The sequence below is a fragment of the Carassius gibelio genome, chromosome B3, assembly GCF_023724105.1.
Source record: "Carassius gibelio isolate Cgi1373 ecotype wild population from Czech Republic chromosome B3, carGib1.2-hapl.c, whole genome shotgun sequence".
Classification (NCBI taxonomy): domain Eukaryota; kingdom Metazoa; phylum Chordata; class Actinopteri; order Cypriniformes; family Cyprinidae; genus Carassius; species Carassius gibelio.
The window spans coordinates 16,703,403-16,727,040 of NC_068398.1; the positions used below are offsets into that span (position 1 = coordinate 16,703,403).

The following is a 23,638-nucleotide window of genomic DNA, read 5'->3' on the forward strand; positions in this document are numbered from 1 at the left end:
ACAGTCAGCATGAAATTGAAATTCACACTAGCTATTATCTAAATGCATCTTATTGTGAACAATTCATCCATTAATATGTTTGATTTTTGAATTAAAGTTGAGCCTGTAATTTTTAATCTAGTGACTTCTCTCTAGCAATGTATGTTAGACATCTCCATCATTTCATCTGCTTAAATCCTGCCACTTTCTTACAGTCAAGCTGATTCTAAATAATAACTAAATGAGTATTCAAATTAATATTTTTACCAACCTGCTCATAAGCATCAAGCACTCCCTTTTTTCGAATGTTTCTCATTGCCAGATAGATTGCTTTAGTGACAGAAAACATCTTTATTAGGGGCTGGTGACAAAAATGTCTCTTTCTTTACATGGGTAAATGAAAGGCCTATTTGAAGCAACTTCTCAAAAAAAAAAAATTTAATATACAAAAGATTACAAACCATAATCAGTGTCCTCAGTCTTCCATTTCTGCACAGGCCAGAAATAGGGGGTCTAGACCGAAGGGAAACGTCACCTGTACTGTGCACCTCTATTAAAACATTTTTATAGATACAAGGTCTCCTGACACATTTACCTGAAAGCAGTAAAAACTGCCGCCTGGTCTGAGAAAAAGTTTTCTGTGGTCCTGCAGAAGGTAGATATACCCGAAGGCCACTAACATTGTGCTAAATGATTGAGCCTCTGTCAAAAGGCATTCAAGGACATTATTGTGCTGGGTAATATATATATATATATATATATATATATATATATATATATATATATTTGTTTCCAGACCATTATTTATTCAAAACAATATATTTTCACAATTACCATCATTGTCCATGTTCATATTTTTGGTGATCCATGCAACAATATCCTGACCATGTCATAGCAACTGCAAAAACAGCAAAGAAAGAAAAATGTGTGCTAAGCAACTGACAATTACCATGATGTGCATGCAGTTTAAAAATAAAATAAAATTACAAAAACATTTTTTTTTTAGATTGTTGTTATGTTGTGGTATGCCAGGGGTGTCAAAGGGATGGCCACAGAACGGCCTGAGAAAAAAGTGACAATACAATACTATACAATTAAATTAAAACTTTGTTTTTATTTTCACAGCTGTCATATATTTGCATAATTGCACCAATTGATTTTCTAGTTTTTGCCATTAATTATTTGTGTTACACTGGCTCTGCACGGCTTCTCCAAGGTTTAACAAATAAACTGAATATGTGTAACAGGTACCAATTAGCCTAAAATGAGTTTGACACTCGTGTACTCAGGAAACATGCATGCCCTTTGAACTTAAGAGTAAGACATGAGAGTCTTAAGGCAAGCTGTCAGATGTGGCATGAGGCTTAGAATCAGAAAGCTCTTTTAGAGCGAATCTTTTCAGTGACTCCAAGATCTCTCCAAGAACCTAACAATAAACAGAAACTCCAGAAACAAGACCAAAATTACATGTGTGTGTGTATATATATATATATATATATATATATATATATATATATATATATATATATATATATATATATATATGTATATATATATATATAATTGTTAATTGGGCAGTAATGTTCAATAGTAATTACTTTGCCTTAAGAATGGACTTACCTTTTTAAGGCAGCACATCCGTGACTGATAACGTTGTCCAAGGTCTCGGTCCGATCTTATCGTCATTTTGTAGTCCGTAAAAAAAAAAAAAAATGTTAAGGCCAAAAACCAAAAACTGTTCTCTAGCGTCACTGCTCTCAGACACCGACAGGCGGCGACAGACAGAGAGAGCAGCACTGTCTCTCGACACTGCTTCCCATGGGGAACTAACTGGAGGAGTGCTTCATTTCATTTTATCTGCCATGTTTTTCCACCATCACCAGAAATTGCCGTTTCAGTTACAGCCTGATTAAAGGCCCATAAGAAGTTCCTCAGCTGGGCAAGATTGACTCAGATGGGCTGAATGTGATCGTTCAGAAACAGAAAGCAGATGCATTGTACAGGTGCATTCCAGTTTGGGATGTCAACATGGCAATCCTCATGAACACATAACCTGCTCCAAGTAGAATAAAATAGCTAATTTTAGAAGACTGGTACATCTAGTTATCATCTAATGTGATGATATTTCTCAAAAATGCCACTGAATCATGTATGATGCATGAATTTCTGAGGCCTGTAAACTATAAAAAATTATCAACACTGCTGAAAACCTGTTGCTCACAATCATCAGTCTGCCCTCTGACTGATAGTTCATACTTCTTTTAGCGAATAAAAGGTTTTATAGTAGAACTCAAAATGCTCCTCCTTCAGCTCATGCTCTTTTTGCTATAAAATATAATGACTTTGATAATAACTCTTATATTGGTATTTACTGGATCAAAGCATTTTTAAATTAAAAATCGTGTTAAAATTTATCAAATAATTCACCAGACTTTTGAGGAACATTTATTTGTCTTAATCACCTTTGTACTAAATTGCATTATATGTTACAAAATACAGAGCTCTGATCACAAAACCTAATCATTTAAAGATCAACTTACAAAAATAACTTACATAGCATATTATTATATATACAGTGACAATTGATATATGCATGTTTTACTGCCTGCTATAGTGTTAATATAACTTCATTAAAACATAAAATGATATATCTTAATTTTTGGCCATTTAAACAGCTGCACCAAAATTGTTTATTTGCTCACTTTGGACCTTTAATTAAAATGTGTGTTTTTTTTATTCCTCAAATGTGAGCTTCATATTCTCATTATATCATATTATGTGATAAATAAGGGACAACCGATATATTGCCAAGGCTGATATATTGGCCAATATTTGACATTTTCCAATGTGTTTGTCCAATAAAAAATGTACACACAAACTTCCCAGATTACAGAGAGCCCTACAGGTTACAGAGTTTACTTCCTTTTTATTTATATATATTTTTAACATCCCTATTTGTTATTTTATTTTTTATTTGTATATTTGTGAAACAATACTGTAACAGGATTAAAGAATTAAAGAAGTAGTTATAATTTAAAGTATGTTTATTTTACACATTTATCATTATCAAATAATTTAACACTTCTTAAATATTAATTAGAATAAATAAAATTAAATAGGCTTTATATCGGCCACACGGCTCTCTAAGATATTGGCATTGGCTGTCAAAAAAACAATATCGGTCGACCACGACAAGAACTTTAAACACATGCATACTTTTTAAAAATATTTAGTTTAAAAGGCCAACAGACTGTTCCATAAAAAGTAGATTTTTCTGACTTTGCATGGTTAAATTATTTTTGTAAAAGTTTTCATTTAGACGTCAAAATATACTGAGTGCACTTTTAGTAGCGGACACCTCGTGTGGCTGAATATTTGCACCGTACATTTCGATGTTCAAGCCCGCGCAAAACTTCCCGAGCACTGCGCGCGCCACTGTTATGGTAACGCGCCCCGCCCGCCTCTAGCCCCGCGGCGCGCGCAGTTTCACTCCCCACTGTATCGATGAAGTTGCACAAAGATGGCGGATTTCCTGCCGTCCCGGTCCTTTCTATCCGTTTGTTTTCCAAACTGTCTTCTCAACAGCAGCGAAGCGGAACAACTGAGGATATCTAAAGAAATAGACCGAGGTCTTTTGAAAGACAAAACCTATGTGAAACGGTTAGTCAAGATCCTTCTGCTAGGCGCCGGCGAAAGCGGCAAGTCCACTTTCCTCAAGCAGATGCGCATCATACACGGCCAGGACTTCGACCAGCGGGCCAAAGAAGAGTTCAGAGGCACCATCTACAGTAATGTGATGAAAGGTAGGAGGCGCGTCTCTCATCCACACATCTATACAGAGTGCCATGTGGGCTCAAAACTTGACTTTTAACGGGCTCGGCGGTGATGAGAGGCTAACGAAGTGAGGCTCAGCTAGCGTTAGCTGAAGTTGCGCTGTAACCTGCTCAAGAGAAACGCCCATGTTATTTGCTCAACTTTTGAGCGTCGCGATTTTGAACAAAGACCTCCGCGAAGGACTTGATTTTGGCCTAAATCGTTTTTCCTCGCCTGTCGCCTCACTAAAAGTGTGATTTCTCTCGTTCTCGTGATTTTTCACAGGTCTGGGAAAGACTAGACTCGAGTTTGAATTTCCTCAGAAATGAACGTTAGCGCTCGAGTTTGTAACGGCTTCGTGAAGAGCACGACTCCCAAGATTCACCTGAACCCAAAATACTACTAACATTCTTGTTTATGAATAAATGTTGGTTTCTGAAATCGTAAACTCGTAATTACCCTAATTTTGACTTTTTACCAGAATCTCGGGGCTGTTTAAAGAGCTGCTAAATCTTTCCCCGCGTGCTAATGTTTTGTCTAACCGAAACTGGATTATGTCAAATAAATCAGTCCAGTCTGAAAAGCCGGCCTTAAATTGTAAATCAGCGCTCTCTTGTTTGTTGCTATGCTGAGCCCTTCTCATAAATAACAAAGAGACTGGTGTGTACCGAGGCACACCACTGACCCAACGCATATTCAAAGCCTACAAACCCGTATTCATTGGCCTCATTGTGGCATTTTTTTTACATTTTAAACAAAAGGGAGATTTTCAAAAATATATATGTCTTGTTAGTAAAAGATGTGTCTGGGCATCTGTGAAATGGGTGGAGTCCCAGAGGTCTTGGACTACAAGCACATGATGGGTTTACAGTGGCACTAACACCTGCTTTGGAAACAAACCATAGTGTTCAGACAACTTGGGAAGAGCTGAACTTGTCAAGCAATCCTCAATTTCGTCATATTTGAGTTAAGAGTTTAAGGCGAGTGTGTTTTGTTTTTTTTTCTCTCTCTTAGGAGTTAATGTCGGGTTTCCATCATCTCAGTTTTTGCCTTTCAAAAGGGGATGTGATAAATCATTACCCACCTTATTTAATACGGGGCTCCCCGTTGAGGCCGCCTTGGCTGGGCTGGGGATTTCCAGAGTCTATTGCTATGAAAAGATTTGAGATTTCCTGTACGAGATTAATATGTCACAACGGTCATCATTTACGGAGGCACCATGATGACAGATGGTTCGGCTGTGATCTCATGGAGACTCGTCTGTGGCATGGCTAACATGGTATCGTTCCCTAGCTCAACTTAAAACAGGAAGCATTTAGTCAAATGGCTGCTTGGATCTAATCCTAAAGCATTGCAGAAAACAGGGAAATTTCTCCTTATAATGCCTGGAGACCGAGAAAAAGCACTTTAACAATCAGTAGCATGCTTTCTCATGTTTCGCTCCAGCTTCCCCTCGTGTACCTGTGAAGATGTTGTGTTTGAAGCAGAATGGTTTCTCCCTGTTTAACAGGTTGGTTTGGTCAAAAATGTGTGATTTGTGAGATTTTCTTTCATGTTTTTGAAAGAAGTCTATTATGCTCGCCCCAGGCTGCAGTTAGCTCATTTGATAAAAAAGACAAGTACAGCAAAAACAAAACTTGAGTTATATATTTGAATGTAATTTATTCCTGTGATGCAAAGCTGAATTTTCAGCAGCCGTTACTCCAGTCTTCAGTGTCGCATGATTCTTCAGAAATCATTTTATTCAGCTGATTTGGTGCTCAGGAAGGATTTCTTCTTATAAATGTTGAAAAAGTTCTGCTGCGTGCTTAATATTTTTGTGGAATCCACAATTTTTTTTTCCAAAAGTCTTTTGTATCAATTTTGAGCTATTTAATGCATGCTCTTTTAATAAAAGCATTCATTTCTTTTTGAAAAATCTTACTGACCCCAAACTTTAGCATAATAGTCCAAAAGAATCGATATAAAGCTTTTACCCAGGGCTTGGTATATTTTCTCTTTGGTATAGAAATGCCTGAGGGCAGATGTGAACTACTTCTAATGCACTTTGATAGAGCCTGAAGTAGACAAGAAGTACTTATGAAAGGTTGTAGTTGTCACCATTATATTTCCTCTAATTAAGTACCTTTAGATAGCCAGGTTCACTTAATGTACTACACATTTCTAAATGATTTAACTTGAGAACAGAATAACGATCCTGAGCATCTGCATTGTTTAACCGGACCTTAACACCAGCTGTGTGTCTGTGTAGTTTATCTCATGAGTTTGTTGGACGGTATGGATGAAATCCTGCCATCTTTGGTTTCTCTTCCAAGCTGTAGCTCGTTGTTTATCTTTTCTAACCTCAGGCATGATTCTGTTTATAATCCTAAATAGTTTAGGCCAGCATGCATGTGCTGCGTCCTGCTGTTGTTTATAGAATTTGATGTGAAATTATGTCTCGCTGATGTCAGATCTCATCTCCCAAACATCCCATTAACATCTGCAGTTATGGTAAAGATTTAAAGACGCATATTGTTGTAGTCAGTTTTAAGGTGAAAGTGCATGTACATGTATATAATGAGGACACCCTCAGAGCCGCAGTCACATGGACACACCGCTTCACAACAGATGTGGGATGTGTCAAAGGGGTTGTGCTTTTGAGCACTTCTGCACTTTCGGTTTCCTGCACAATGGAGTGTGGCACTGTAGCTCGCAAGGGTTTCTGTCTTTTTAATTGGACAATAATTCAATATTAGTATGTATCACGATATATAATTTTTTTTCAATAATTCTGATGTTTTTTTAAACATATTTCCAATATTTTGATATACAGTACCAGTGTGTCCCACACATTGATTTATTTGTGGCGTTTGACTTGCACGGCACGTTTCAAAATCAAAACGCGTGGGTGTTTTATATGAATGTATCTCTGAAGTGAAAACCGACTGTCTTCGGGAAAGGTTCGATGTCTTTTTCATTTGATCTGATAAAGTAGCGTTCATGAGCAGAGGTGATTGAATTAGAGGGAAACCGCTAGTTTTATCACTCTAAAAGCGCCTCCTGCTGGCCGAGAATGAATTTGCATTTTCAATAAGCCCGTCTCCCGCAACGTTTCCAGTTTTAGTTGTTGTTCAAATCTTTTGTTTACTGCAGCGACTCTGAGCACTTTTCATACTCTTTATACTGGCTGAAGCACATTTTTTTTTAAACTATATGAATAATCAGCCTACACTACCAGTCATTTAGAATTCTCTTCTGCTCACTAAGGCTGCATTTTTTTGATCCAAAGTACAGCAAAAAAATATTTTGAATTATTTTTACTATTTAAAATTACCTTCTATTTGAATACATTTTAACATTTTATTTATTCCTGTGATCATAGCTGCATTTTCAGCATCATTACCCCAGTCCTCAGTGTTGCATGATCCTTCAGAAATCATTATCATATGCTGATTTGCTGATTATCAATATTTAAATTAAATTAAATGTATGCATTTAGCAGACGCTTTTATCCGCTTTTATTTAGGGATGAAATCGTAAAGGCTGATCATGCTCTCAAGGATAGACACAGGATAGACACTGCACTGTATGTAGTGCGTGAGTACTTAAGACTGAATGGCTATTTGCTTTTCGATAATGTGCATCTATGGACTGCTGTTATTGATTGTGCTTTAGGATGTGCGTATAATAGAGACTGCTCTTTTTACATGCAGTCTTGTGCTGCAGTAATAGACTTCTGCTTGGACATTGCTGACCTCTTAAATGGCTTTCAGTTAAATACTCCTGACCTGCCGTCACCTCATGCCAGGAATGTGTGGTGAGAACAATTAAGGACTTATCCTCTGAAAGGACCCCAGAACGGGCTGATAACTGCACGTGAGCTCCAGAAGGATGAGGAGTCTTGTGTGAGGTCCTCCATAAATCATATGCTTCATGAGCTATGTTGGTGAACAAATGGTGTAGAATAAGCAGCCCATTTAAATGTTTGTTTTTATGCAGAATGGAAGATAACTGCAAAGTAACTCATAATTTCATTCTCTAATCCTAGTTACCAAGAACTTTGTGTTTTCCACTAAATCGGCCAAAGGCAATATCTGAAAGGTCAAAAGAGCTTGTGCTCTTTGTCTGTCATTGTGAGACAGAGCTACAAGTGGAAACTGGTTTAGCTGGTTATTTCTACTGTGACTGCTTGGGATGCCAGTTTTTGAAAGAAAAAGCCATGTTTGAAAACCAGCTCACAATGGGACTCTCCTACAACGATAATCTGAGCATACTAGAGACTAACGTCACCACTGTTTTCACTATTGATACACAAACCCTCGCCCAGGAGTGGCGTATGCTTGATGCTCAGGACTTGCCAGTACATCAGTAAAAGGTTGATCTTTCGTGATGTTGCTGTACTGCGTCACAGAAGTGGACAGATAGCATTTGAGGACTCGACTGAAGCTATTCTGGTGATTCACGTCTTTCGTAGGACACATGATTGCTCCTTTGGTCTTCCGAGGCTCAGGGGACAATCTGTGCAACTGAGATTGACTGAAATTTCTGCCCTTATCAATTAAGCATAAATTAAAGTCAGATTTGCGACTCCTATACCTAGGTATGTGAGATTTCTGGGCATGTATTGTGGGTGCTGCAGAAATCACATTTATTTCATGTATGTAGAATGGATTTTGAAGTTTATCGCACTGAATGCATGTTCAGTCAAATGTAGACACACGAGCAGTGTCATTTCGGCACGTGCTGATGGTGACAGCTCAGTTAGCGAGGGACTTTCTGAGGCGAGAGAGACAGCAAGCTAACCTTAGTGAGCAGCATAGACTGTGAATATTCACATGATCATGTATCACAATCAGAAAGCATTTCACCACAAAAAAGCCCAATTTAAATGTACCCGAGATGTGATCGTGGTCTCTGCGAAAGTATTTGGAGGTTTTTTAAGGGATTGATTCGACAAAGGTGTAAATGACGATGCATTTTCTCTATCAGCACATAAACGAAACGCTTGAGGCAGAGTCTGCACAAAAAATAATCATCATTTGTGAAATAATCATGTCACTTTGAGTCAGATAGGCTGCTTTATTAGATAAGGAAAGTTTTTGCTAATTGTGAAAGATTGTATGTAATTGTTATTAGGAGATTTATTTATCTTTATTGCCTTGTTTATAAAAATAATAATCTTAACTTATTGTACCGTATTCTTTAAAGTATTCTTATTAAATGTAAAATGATAATAGATAAATGATAACGTGTCAAAGAAATCTCACTTTGAACTTTACCTTTTTTTTTTTTTTTTTTGCTATGCAATGTATGCTGTTTATCTGGTTTTATCTCAAATGTGATAACTGTGAGTCTCCCTAGCCCTGCATTGCCAGTTCTTTATGTTTTTAAATTCTTGCATAATAAACACTTTTGATCTCCTCACTCATTTTAATGAGTAGTATCCCATAAATTATTCAGCCGATCTACAGGAATGTTCCTGGAGGAGAGAAATGCAAAGGGCCAGATAGTTTTTGTTTAAAATATGGCTGTGTTCTTTAAATACTGTCTTTTTAAAATGAATGTGTTTTGAATTGAAAGTAAATCTGTGATTTCCCGGAGGCATTTGTAATGCTGAATCCACTGGATAATTCACAATACCCACATCTACACTGGAACTGTCTTTTAGTTCACCTGCTGCTGTTGTTCCTTTAAATGCAATGGAAAGTTTCTGTTAGCTGTGTGAAGTTATTAAAAAGCTCTGCATTTCATTTGTGTCCTGAGCTGTTCTGTTATGTATGTGTGGGTGTAAATGTATATATATATATATCTCCTAGCAAAACCACAAACCTTACTAGCATGCTCCACAATTGTAATGTTTACCTTCATACAGACCACTTGTCATTTGTCACAATATAGGTAAATGATAAAGCAGTGATAAAATGTCCTTTTTGTGTTGTTATTATTCACAAAATAATAGTCATGTGACCGTGATGACGCTCGTATGTATTTGCTGTACACAATCCAAGATTAAGAAGCTGACTCAACTGTGATGTGAACCTATTCACCCCCCACCCCCCCAGCGCGTACACACACACACACACACACACCACGTGATGCATTGGATCATTCAATCAAACCACTTTTTCATAATGTTGATATAAAAAAATATGTATTATGTATATTTTAAATATATAATTCATATACATAAAATGTATTAATTAGAATTAAACAATTTTAAATGGTCTGCAGCAATAATATTATGTCACACTTTATTTTTTTTAGTTCAGAATCGTGGGAGAATCATGGTTCTCATTTTATCCAGAATCGTGCAGCTCTATTTTGTGTACACAACATATATAAATATTTACATTATGTTCCTCTTATTGCTGCTATCATAGGTGTTCGAGTGCTTGTGGATGCCAGAGAAAAGCTCCATATCCCATGGGGAGACCCTTCAAACCAGGCACATGGAGACATCATGATGGCTGTTGACACACGCTCAGCCATGGTGTCGCAAGGGCTGATGGAGACCAAAGTGTTCCTGCAGTACATGCCTTCAATCCGTGCCCTCTGGGCTGACACCGGCATACAGAACGCGTATGACCGGCGCAGGGAGTTTCAACTGGTGAGTTTCCCAACTGTATTTCTCTGTAAAGATGACTGGAAGTTGTAATTAATTTCACTTCTGTAATGTGATGCTTTTTTTAGTCAAATCGATTTATTTATTTTTAGCAGGCAGTGGGATTTTAACAGTTCTTGAGCAGAAAATGTGTTTTGCTTGCATTGCAAATTATAACCTTTTAATGGCATTAGAGATTTATTGAGAGGGTGAATATTATCTTAACTGTCTTAAACTACACCTTCATGCTAGTTATTATTGTTTTTAACAAACGGCACTTTAGGCCACAGTCACCTGCTTTGCACCACAGAGTCTGTAGGACTTTTGGCAGTTGACAGAAGTCTTGTGGTGGACAGAAATACTTTTAGAGACCCCAACTGAAAGTTTCACAAATTGGCTTGCCAAGATAGTGTGTGTATATCTAGGAGGATGTGTAAACCACATAACGGTTGTTATGAAGAAGGCCTGTGCATTCTGTTTCTGAGAACTTATCAAACCTAGGTAACCAATTGCTATTCCTATTTTTTTTATTTAGCTAGTTTATCAGTTTGGTTAGGTAATTTATGGTTTTCCCCAATAAATCTCAAATGATTCCTCATTAAGGCCGGACATAAGCAAGTGCCATCTTAGCAACTTCAGACTTCTCTAAACGCTCTCAGTTCCTAGTGCATTACTTCCACATTTTTTATGTTGATTTCACCAAAGCAGTTGTAACTGACTCTTACTATTATGATTTGTAGAGATTACAGAGAAAGAGGGATTGCAGAAACAGACTGTTTCATATGTTTTCCAAACATTCCTGAGGAAAATTGATGAGGAGGAATTAGGGCTGTGGTGTTTATACATCACATGATCACGATCATGCGTGCTATGTGAGTCACATTAAGTCTCTGATGCTGTAGTACTTCATGCCACATTGACGCTTAACAATTTAACATGCATTGCAAGTGCAAATTGGTTATTGGACATTTTAATTGTCTTTGATAACTCTTTGTAAAGCAATTCTCAGCCAAAATGACATGACCGTGACTTCCCAAAGCAGCTTCATGTAGGGCTGTGACGGCGGCTGATTTTTATCACCGCGGTAGTCATGGACCAACAACTGCCGGTGGCGTGGTGTTTGAAAAAATAAATAAATAAATAAAAAATATATATATATTAGTGTCAAAATTTGCTCGTTAATGAAGGCGATCATTTTTTCCAATTTAACGTATTCAAATTATTTTACGTAGGGGCAGGGATGGCCATCCACTCACAACTGCTGCTTCTGTCACTTTTTCTCATGAGAAGAAGTGAATTTATTTAGTCGCAGAATGACTGAACAGGAGACGTTTCAGACACGCGCTCCACTTCACTTTATTATCAGGTGCAAGTTAAGCGAGCGCGGACGGTCCTGTGCTCAAAGGTGGCGCGCGCTTCCTTTGTGCGTATCCTTTCATATAAAACTGCGAAAATAAACTATATGCAAGTAGTGTCGTGGTCAGCTAATTCATGGAATTACCAAAAAAGGTGGTTAAAGCTGACTTAAACTGTGCATGCATGTAATACATTTTTTATGTATAATATACAGGATATATTTATATGTATGCACGTCTAGAAATCACTCATCTAACACCCTATTTAACTCGTCAGTTCGTGTTTATTCGAGCACTCCTGTCAGTGAACGCCGCCTGCAAAACACTAAAATAACTATCAAAGAAATAATACTTATTAAGGTTACAAGAAAGTAGCCTAAATAAGAAAGTTAAATACACCCTGTCTAACGGACGCGAGCGACGCAGCGCAACAAAATACTCATTATGATCAGTGATGCTACACTGGATGCAGCACAACACGACATGATAAATCCCCGTCTGGTCTGTGAGGTACTGACACAGAGTTCAAATGTCCTGTATAAACACTAGACAGACTTAAACCGTCGCAACGCGGTTGTGTTGCGTCCGGTTTACTTTTCTGCCACCAAGCAAGCTCAGTAACTCCTCATCTGCAAGCGCTCTCTTTGAAATAGGAATCCGTTGGCATATTTCTTGTTACCATACCATCTTTTATTTATCGCTGTCTCGTTTGTATTTGACCAGTTTGGAGAAAGCCTCACCAAACCTGACCAGCCAGCGATTGCGATTACGAGAACTTGTGCAAACGCTGATGGGTGACATGAATGCATATGACTCCAGATTGGTGAGGTGGTATTTGCTTTCCCAACAAGATCAATCGCCCAACACTAAATTAATGTGCTGGATGCATAAACTGTATTTTCCTGTGCTCAAATCTTCCAATCTAAAGGAAACACTGTGTTTGAGGTAATTTGTTAATACCATAGACTTAGAATTTGCAACTATTACAGTTATTACACTTATATACAAAACGTTTTATTATGCTTGCTATAGAGTTGGTGACGTCACGTGCACTACCGCTGGTGGCAGTAGTCAACCGCGGTAGCAACCGACCACCGCGGTGGCGCGGTTGTCACAGCAACTGTCACAGCCCTAGCTTCATGACTGTCATTGAATTCTTTTTAGAACATATGTAACACTATATGTTCCTGTGTTTGAGTTATAATGTTGTTTTCTTCAGCCATCACTGGTGTCATGCCCAGATAGTTTGCTTTTTTGCTGAGGGATAAAGGTTGTCTTTGCCCATTTCTAGTAATCGTATCAGCATGGGCAAGTAGGGACTCAAGCAGAGCAGTGGATGCATGCTGTTGAGGACAAGAAACAACACGACACTGAGCCGCTTTACTGCGGCCCAGATTTCTGGAGCTGATAACCGGACCTATCTATCTATAGACCTATCTCAGGAATCTCCATTTGTGCTGGTCAAAGGCAAATTCATCTGTTACCATACAGCTACAACAGTTTCCATACTTTCCAAGAAGACCTCTTTCCTTGGCTCTGGTGATTTGCTTCAGACTTCAGACTCACTGTGTGAGTGAAGACAACAAAAAACACTTTTGTGCCCTGTAATCCACAAACCACGTGTGTCGAGTACAAATCATTATCAACTCTGCCCCTCCAGCCTCTGGGGATTTGGTATGCACCCGACAAGCAACAAAACAAAATTTGTTCTAGATCCCTGCAGCCAAGATCCCTTTGCTTCTGGCTCCTCCTCACTCCAACCCTCCCTTTTATTTCTAAGCATTGTGTAATTCTAATCCACTGCCTTATTCCTCGCTGTGCTGCCCTCACTACCCCCGAAAAAGCAGCACTGTCATCTGTCTTCTTTTGTTTGTCTTTTTGACGTCTGCTTTGTGCTAAAAAGCCAGCACATTGTTTATAACTGTCAAATTCTGTTTGGTGAATCATTACAAGGTTTTCTTACAGTCTGTGCGAGTCCGTGAGGTTCATTTTAACCCCACTTACTGAAGGCTTAATCTGATTTAGGTAATACTAGGGAGACGCACCATTTCAAAATGCCGACTGCCTGTTCGATTTAGACGGTCATGCTGCTTTTTAAAATGAAAGCGCTGTACATCTCTGCTGTGGTCCCCACAGGAATCATGATCTCTGCAGATTCAAGTCACCGGAAGAGATATATTGATAGGAGCAGCCACCCAAGTGAAGTGGTCTCTCTCCTGTTTTCCCAAACACTTGTTTCTGTGCTCTGCCCACCCCATATAGGGACAGATAGGAAAGCATTAAAGAGTTCTGTTTATATTGTTGTAATACTTTCAAGAGATCTGGTGCTTTAACTCGGCGACGAACACAAATGACTCAGTGATTTAAACCAGTTTAAAGCCAATCAGGAGACACCATGTGTGCAACGAGACAGTCAGAAGGCTTTCCATCTAGACACATCGCCATCGTTTACCATGGATTTATTGTAGTAACACTCACTGCTCCAAATCTGTTGTTTTATTTCAGCGCATCATCGCGTCCGATATTCGTTCAGCTTTTCGCGTTGAGTATGGAGAGGCCTTGAGATTACTAGGATCTGAAAGAAGAATTGCGTGATCCGTGAAGGAATGTTGAGCTGTGATTTAAAATGATGACTCTTTCGCACTCCTGTAAATCTGAGGCCCGGGGAAGGAGATTTTTACACTCATTATTGGTATTTAAGCATTATAGATACTAGTAGGGCTATTTAATTAATCATTTTTATATGATGTTAATGTGTGCACTATTCCTTTAACCTTCCATTGCATGTGAAAAATTCTACATTATTATTATTTAGATGATTTTCATATTTTCTTTGATTTATCTTGTATTTTCTGAAGCTGCGACAGGTCAAAAGTCTATTGTTGAGAGAAAAGAACACAAGTTACATTAATGTATTAGTCACAATTATAATATGCCAGTAAATAAAATCTTTAAAAACATCATAAACACTATAAACGTATTTTAGAAAGTCTTTTAACAGTATTCAGAACAGAAAAGGTATACAATTATAAAAAAGAAAAAAAAAACACACCTAAATCACTATGGCATTATAAAAAGCAATTAAAAGTACCAAGCCTAAACAAATGTATTCAAAGCATTTGCTCTGTGTTTGCATTGTGGTATTCAGATGACCTTGGTTTTTACATTTTTATGAAGAGATTTGTGTTCAAAAGCAGGCGTTAGCTTCAGGAATTAGCTTCAGTTGTTGCTGAGTTAACAGGACTTCCTTTTTAGCGTTGCTCAGAAACTGATATCCTGGCCTGCCCTGACCGTGTTGTTCCTGTGTGCCCACACCCTTCATTGAAGATGAACAGCACCGTGTTGGCTGTGGCTTCATGCCCAGCTGGGGGAAGGTTAACAGGGGTTTTCTTATGACATAATCCCCTCTCTACTGACAGTCACCTCGAAAGACCTGCATGTACCTCTTCTAGACCTCAGTTAACCCCAAGATGCAAATAGATGCTGTAATGGTTTGAAAGGGTATTTTTTGTAGGCCATGAGGAAGAACTGTTCCCACAGAGCTTCGCTTTACAGCAGCAGTTCTCAATTCCAGTCTTCACGCCCCCCTGCTCTGCACATTTTGTATGTTTCTTATGGCTTCAGACGTTTGTTCTATTCGAACTCAAGTGCCCTGCGAAGTGGACATCACAGGATATTCCGCCATGATTCCTGTGCGAAGCGAATGTATATGTTACATTCAAAGTGCATTGAAGTGTGCGAGATGTGAATTTAAATTGTATTTAATTACTGAGGTATATGATGTCAAACTTGTCCATGTGTGAAGACAAAAAAATGAAAGTGCAAATACAGAAAGAATGAAAGAATGTTCAGAAGTGATGTAAACTTCAACAGATATGCCCTGCTCAGGGAGTACAGTTTTTATATGGTTCATGCGTGAAGCTCACTTCTAATGAGCTGATTATCCAATTCGGATTGTGTTTACAAAGAGACATGCAAAATGTGCAGAGCAGGGGGTTGCGACGACTGGAATTGAGAACCGCTGCTTTACAGTGCCACCATGCTCTGAGAAAGATGAGCATCGTGAAGGAAGCAGAACAGAACAACTTCCTGCAGAACAGAACAACTTCCTGCTGTCCTTCCAGCATGCCAGACTAGGCTAGGCTAATTGGTCCGTTATACATCTGAGCGTCACGGAACATTAACACAAGGCCTGTTTTCTGTTTCCTGGGCAGCTTGTTTCTCTTACTCAAGATTTTCATTTTCCAAACCAGAGCCAATTTCTAGTGTCCTCTGTTTGCTGGTGGCGTGCCACACTGAGACCTGCTGTCACGAATTCATGGCTGAAGCTGGAGGTGGTGCTAGTATAGCACTAATACTGTCACCACTATAAACTGATGCAGATAACCAATAACACTACAGAAGTTCCTCTTACGGGGGTAAACAAAAGATGCCAGTATGCTTGTAACTACTAACATCCTGTGAGAGGGTTTTTCATGAGTCATGTCCATGTGTTCTGTTGTTGAATGAGGTTCTCATTAGATTGAGTGCTTATTAGACTTGCCACGATAGATGGTGTTGACTGTTAAGCACGTCACTTGCCCACAGCAGCACCAACCCCCACCGTCGTTTAGATTTTTTATAGTAACAGTAAGTAACACTACAATTAAATACTGAACGCGATCACAGATCAGATTTCATTTCTCCAGTGAGGAGAGCTGACTGACACTTATCACTAAGGTGATTTGTGATTTTTAAAAAAAGTTGTTTATTTGATTGGTTCCATATTGTTTGCTGATTTTTACTTTTATTTAAACTTTGTCATTTATTTTATTTGACATTAAGGTGTATGCCATGCCTACAAGCTTTCTTACTCATTTTGCTAATAAACATTCTACATTTCTTATTTATTTGGTTAAATACTATACATGTATATTTAGCATGTTTACAGTTTTGTATACCGATTTAAACTTTATGTAAGTTATTTATTTTATTTTATATTAGCCATAGCCTGCCCTATAGCATGGTGTGTTTCAATTTTAGGACGCTAATTCAAAAGTGAAAGTAAAATGCACATGGCGCTTTCAAGCTTTTCAAAAGTGAGAAAAAGAGGGAAAATTCAAACAACCTAAAAACAAACAATTGCTTTTTCGCCGAATTGCCGCTTTTTGAAAGTGAAAGCAAAATGTGCACGCCGCTTTTACAAGCAATTTAAAAGTGAGGAAAAGCGGGAACGCCCCGCCCCCGCAGTGATAGCGTACTGGTGTTGTCACACGTTGATTAACCGATGGGAAAATTTCCTCACCGTCACAACCCGAGTGCTTATGTCTGCACAGTTTACATGTTCGCAAATTGACAGGTTTATTTAAGAACAACCTTTTTGTCACAAACACCAAATAGCATACTTTTGTGTGTATAAATCCAAATACATTAAGTGTGAAGAAAGGAATATTGTTAATCTTCTGAACCATGTCTGGTTTGTGCTCAGCTGTTTTTATTGTCAGTTCACAGTGCTTTGATAACGTGACTGAATCTCTCTGTTCTTGTCATCCTCACAGGGTGAATCAGTGAAATATTTCTTGGATAACTTGGACAAACTTGGAACACCGGTAAGCATGTGACTGTCTGTCATCATTCTGTCCGAGGTTTCTCACCTCACATGTTCTTTCTAGATATAATATTTATGATTAGTATCAATGTTAATTTAATGTGGATGCTTTTACCTTCTAAAGACTTTTGTCATCACTTTTTTTTTTTCTCTGTTTTGAACACTGATTTTAGAGTTAATTCTGCAGAATGTCTTTAAATGTGATAATGTGTTGATGGAACTGATTCTTACTGCAAGTGGAAAGCACTTACAAATTAGCCAAAGTGTGTAAGAAACAAAGACGCTTTCATCTTTATAAATGGCAGCGTTTCAGTTCTGTGGAGATTTGTGGGCACACATACCATGTAGGCCTGGAAACTGATGAGATGGAGATTGACCTCCATCACAAATCTCCTTTATCTTGGTATCAATTAGTAGTTATTAGAATACAAGGTTAGGAAACTTGCTGTACTTTTACCTATGATTTAAAGTGAAAGTTCCCCCAAAAATGAACTTTCTGTCATCATTTACGCACATTCATGTCATTCCACATCTGTTCGTGTCTTCTGTGGATATTTTAAAAACATCAGCAATTGAAGCCCATTGACTTCCATTGTGTATGGACACACAAACAAATAAAGCATTTCTGAGACCTTTTTCAAAATACTTTATGGGTTTTTATTTTTGAGTGAACAACTCCTTTAAATTCATAATAAAATAAAAATCTCGGTCTATACATGCATACAGGAGACTGATTCACTTAAAGACTAGTAAGTACATAACTGAGACAACTAGCATCCCTAAAGAATTTTTATATTCACATAGTCAAAGCAGCATGAGATGAATCACTTTATACAGCAAATATGACTCCGTTCAGTAGTGGATGAAGAAAAGACTGAATGGCAAAGGCTGAAGATGGTGTGAGACTGATGAATGCCTGTCTGTTTGTTCCCTCGCAGTGCTGTGGGGTGTGACAGGGTTGCCCTGTTCACCAGCCTGCATAGACCGAGAAGTGAAACTAGCTCTGCTGACATCAAAGGGTCACGTGTGTCAACCCTTTCCCATAACGCTTTCTAGAGCACCTTTTTCACATAAGTTCACCAGTTTTAAAGTGTAAGATATTTGAAAGAGTCTTGAAGTCTTTGAGTGGCGTTTTCATGAGGCTGTGTGATTTAAGGATGACCCTATGACAGCACCTCATCTGCTCATGAGGGTTGTCTTACTCATTCAGATGATCCGTGTGTTCACGCTGAGGAGGAATGGTAATAAATACCATATGCTTTCTTAACAACTAACACTCACCACCAGTTAGAAATAAAGTTGCCCCGCTCCCATTTCAGTAGTACATTTTCAGAGAAATTGTCATTTTATTAAGTTCCAGCACTTTTTTGTAAACCCTAGTTATTTTGATTCCTCTTTTTATGCTCCATATTTTGTTATATGTGGAGTGTGTTGAGCGATTAGTTTTGGGACTTGCAGCTGTCACAGCACCAGTCTCGGACTGATGCATGAGGCGTCAGTGCAGTTCCCTTTGCGTCATGTGACCTGCCGCTCATGTTCTCTCTCTCAGTGCTAAACGGATGTTTGCGGTTTTGTGCTCTTTCTATACGCTGCTGACTGCAGTAAATGTGATGATTTGTATCTCCGCTTTGACTCCAGGCAGCTCTGCTTTACGACAAAGAATCAGATAACCTGTTTTGAAGTCACGTCCTATGAAAGCAGGCACACTCAGTCATCCTGTTCAAATCACTGATGCCACATCTGGAAGAGAGACCAAAAGGACAGTTCTATTGTTTCCCCACCTATCTCACTTTTCTGTATTACGCTCCTTGACGTCACTCTGTCGCACGGTCTCAGTTCCCGTGTCTGTCGCTCTGACTTTATGTTCTGATAAAAGAGGAAGCAGTGTTGAATGTGCTCTGCTATGGCGGCACGCCTCAGACTTGCCCCCCCCCCCTTTTTTCTTCTTGAACCAAATGGCTACCCTTCACTCAGCCACATCACAGCAATGTAGACCCACTTCTGCACTCACGCCATCGACAAACAGGAAGAGGAAAGAGTGCATGCTTCAGAGTGTGTTCAGAGAGGCAAATAGCCACTTGACTCTGTTGGAAAGTATGTGTTTGTTTTTTTTCAGTTTACGTTCATCCTTTTTGGATGGATGTAGTGTGGGTGTCAGACAGACCTCAGCAGCCCAGACTCATAAATATGGGAGGAGATGAGGAAGAAGGGTTACCTCAGGCATGTGATAAAATACAGGCAAATGCAGAGCATGTGTCAGAGAGAGATGCGTGTGTTTGGTTACAGAACTGAATATGAAGTTGAATCTTAAGCTTTTAATGGAAATAGCAATTCATCTTTATATGCGGACGATTAATTAATACACAAAATAATTTTCCCTTGTACTTCAGTAAACTGATTAAAGTTGATTCGAAATTAAAAACTTTAGCAATAGTTACTCAATAATTTTTTGGTGTAAAAATACATGTATTTTGAAAAAACACATAAAACAGTTTCCATGATGATGTCGATGATCTCGTCCACTCGAGGTTGGTGTCTTTGACATCATCCTGTATCTATTTCAGGTCTTATGTGCTAGATCTGAGCACTGTTCTCTTATCAACTTGATACGTCTTGTATTTGCTTTAGTGTAGAGTTTCATCGAATTAATTTGGAGTGCATTTGCCCGTACATTCTTATTGGCCAGTGCTTCGATCCAGATACACCTTTTTGCTAATGCTTTAACCCCCACCCCCAGCCTCCATCTCTGGTATGCCAGCAATGTGGAGAATGAGCCATGAGCTGGCCGTCATAGTTGTTTTCAGTTGTTTTTTTGTCCTCAGTCTGAGTTTTATGTTCTACTCATTTATTTTTACAGTATTCTCTCTCTCTCTCTCTCTCTCTCTCTCTCTCTCTCTCTCTCTCTATGGAAAACCATGAAGTCAAACAATGGATTCCAAAAGCCTGAGAGAAATTTCCCACGTTTTTTCTGTAACTGTTAACAATGGGTATAAAAGAACGTGTAGGATAAGTGTATGATGCCTAGATTTTAAAAGATGTTTGTGTAGCGTATTCAAACCGTTAAGGGCTCTTTATTGTATATGTGGTATGCAAACTACTGCCACATGATTTAATTTAATATCATCTCATAACCTCCACATGCAAATCTCTTTCCAGCACGGGTTGGTCTTTACGACAGGTTCGCTGGCCTGTTCTTGGAGCTAACAAAAATAGATGTTCCTTCCTGTCAAATGTTGCTCTGAATCTTCAGTTTTCTCTTCTAAGTGTTTGACGGCCTCTCTGTCTCTCTCTCTCTCTCTCTCTGCAGGACTATCTACCAACACAGCAAGACATCCTGCTGGCACGTAAGCCCACCAAGGGCATTCACGAGTATGACTTTGAGATCAAGAACGTTCCCTTCAAGATGGTGGACGTGGGCGGCCAGCGGTCGGAGCGCCGCAGGTGGTTCGAGTGCTTCGACAGCGTCACATCGATCCTCTTCCTCGTCTCGTCCAGCGAGTTCGACCAGGTTCTGATGGAGGACCGGCTGACCAACCGCCTCATGGAGTCGCTCAACATCTTCGAGACCATCGTCAACAACCGCGTCTTCAGCAACGTGTCCATCATCCTCTTCCTCAACAAGACAGACTTGCTGGAGGAGAAGGTCAAATTGGTGGCCATCAAGGACTACTTCCCCGAGTACACAGGGGAGCCGCACAACCTGGAGGACGTGCAGAAGTTCCTGGTGGATTGTTTCCGGAACAAGCGCCGAGACCAGCAGCAGAAGCCCCTCTACCACCACTTCACCACCGCCATTAACACGGAGAACATTCGCCTGGTCTTTCGCGACGTCAAGGACACCATCTTGCACGACAACCTCAAACAACTCATGCTGCAGTGATGCTGGTCCAGCCGTAACCTTCAGATCTCTCCGAAATAACCCTCTTCTGCTCAGAAGAAACTGACTCCAATGTTTGTACTCCACACAGTAACCTTTCTGAATAGCTCTGACGTGCTTTTACGCCAAGGCGGCGGCCTAGCCTAGCGGTCTGTCAAAGAGCACGGGACTCTCTTAAAGAGTGCGCTTCCAGAAGAGAGTGGGTCTGGCCACTCGCACTCGTCCTGCCAAGAGAAGCTGCACGCGTCACCCTCTCGCCGGAGGTGCCAAACGCAATGCGCTCCTCCCTCCAAAAGAGGAGAGAAGCGGGATGAGATATCCTAGCACTGTTCTTTGATCTGTTACCTTTGAGCCTTTTATTACTGACCAAATTGCAAGATGAGATGCAAATGCTGTTTTAACCTTTTAACAGGAACTATGTTCTGAGCCTTTCTGTCGACGCCTGCCTGGCCTTAATTCCCCCTCGTTTTGATCGGTGTTTTTAACTTGTTGATTTCTAATCGATTGTACAAATTTTAGAATTGAGTTTCGTTTTTTTTTTAATATATAGCTCTATGAATATATTTACCGATAAACTTAAGTTATGTTTCAGAAGTTTACACTCTGATTTTCCTCTGCTGATGGATAATGCTTAACGATTCGTACCACTTGATAAACTGAACATACACTGTGGTTAGCCACGCTAGGCGAGCTGATAGATGCAGAATGCACACAGCATAAACTCAGGGCTGAATGTAGACCACTTAAGCGCAACTGTTCGCTTTCAGGAACATCCAGTAGTTGTAGTTCTCCATCGGTGGCTGGAAATCACATTTCCTCGCTGGCCTGCAGGCGACATCCTCCGCTCTGCCCTAGCTAGAGTCTGGAAGGACTTCTTCATCCATCAGGGAACCGAAAACGGTTTCTTGTTAATTTATTTGCTTTCTTTTGAATCTTTTTTTGGTCCACAATCAAACTAAACTAAACTGGCTTCTCTGTCAGACCCCACTAACAAAAAGCGCATGTATTCACAAGTGTGCCACGTGTGTAAGGTACCAATAATTCGAACAAATTTTCTCAAAAGGGATCGATCTTTGTGAACTTCGTTCCCTCAACAGTTGTGTATAGCTACTTTGTTTAGTGCCATGTCTGCCCTGAATACTACTGTTGTAGTGAGTATTTGATGTAAATAGTACCTCACTCTCCTCACCACTCTTTTCTAACGGATATGTAACCTACACTGAAATGTAAAGCTGTTTTTTTGCTACTGTGCAGCCATAAATCCAGAGATACTGACTTCTCGCCCGCAGTTCGCCCCATTCAGGGTTGCTCTTGTAGTGCTTTTGGCTGAATGGTGCCTGTATTTGTCGTCTATGCATTCAGATGGCTGCAGCTCAGCCTGGCAGCAGAGGACTCTTTGTCTGGTGTCGAATTCTGCCTCACGCCTTCCTGGCTGAAGTCCCGGGACGCTCGTGAAAAGCAAGTATTACGTCTTCACTCTCCACTGACAGTGTCCTGTGTTTTCTAGTGCCATTCACTGGCCCCCAAATGCCAGGAAGCCAGGCATTGCGGAGCTTTTGTTGTCATTTTGGTGTGACGTGGTATCCGTATTAGTATTTCTCATTACGAACTCGGACCGTTCCAAGCACAAGATGTTGACTGATTTAAGTGAACTTAATATTAAGTGAAATACGGAGTATCAGCCTTTAGTATTTGCTGCCTAGTTTTAGCATGCCGAGTCTTAAAACGTTGTATTATCTGCCTTTGAGCTTGAAGACCTTAATGAAGCAAAGGAATAGCTGAGCACGCTTCCGAGTCCAAGACTTCCTGCATCGGAGAGCCTTGAGGACAAACCCAAGTGCTTGTGCAAAAGATGTCACTGTGTGGTGTAGCTGTGAGAGAAGGGTCAGAATGAGTCACTCCTAACGGTTGACATGTTTAAAGGAAGGGCAATGCTGCAGGTAGATACACTACTTTAGCTGTATTTCTCCTCTGTACACTGCCGAGGTGTGAGGTTGTTTGCCATAGTTCTGTTGGCTTTTATTAGCCATTCACATTCATATTTTTCCGCTCTTTCATAAGTATTGTTAACGATGGAGTCTTTCTCACTGTAGCCTTTTTACCGAAACGTGATTCTGATCAGAGATGGCTGATTCGCTGTTTTTGGTTTTGCCCAGATAATCAAGTTTGATAATAATTATGCAAGAATTATGCCTGCCTCAAAGAAGAATTCCTAGTGCCTCCAGTTTGATGCCTCAGACATGTCTTGTCCCTTTTTCTTTGTAGATAGGTTTTTAAAAGTTGATTAATGTGGATGCTTTGAGTCCTCATATCAATATAATTCATACTAAAGATTTCTCGACTCTTGTGCTCAGTACAGAATATAGACCTGCCTGCTTTCATTGTACAGTCTAATCTATGCTATCATTCTTCATCATTGACTCAATAAAATCATTTTGCAAAAA

The 23,638-nt window shown here is 39.5% G+C and overlaps 1 protein-coding gene across 1 annotated transcript; it reads left to right on the forward strand.

The window, feature by feature from the left end:
- The first annotated feature begins 3,400 nt into the window (after positions 1-3,400).
- gna13b (guanine nucleotide binding protein (G protein), alpha 13b) lies at positions 3,401-23,638 on the forward strand. Its single transcript, XM_052550399.1, has 4 exons — positions 3,401-3,782; positions 10,155-10,381; positions 17,268-17,318; positions 20,625-23,638. Exons 1-4 carry the CDS (start codon positions 3,500-3,502, stop codon positions 21,195-21,197), a joined length of 1,134 nt encoding a protein of 377 aa, XP_052406359.1. The 5' UTR covers positions 3,401-3,499; the 3' UTR covers positions 21,198-23,638.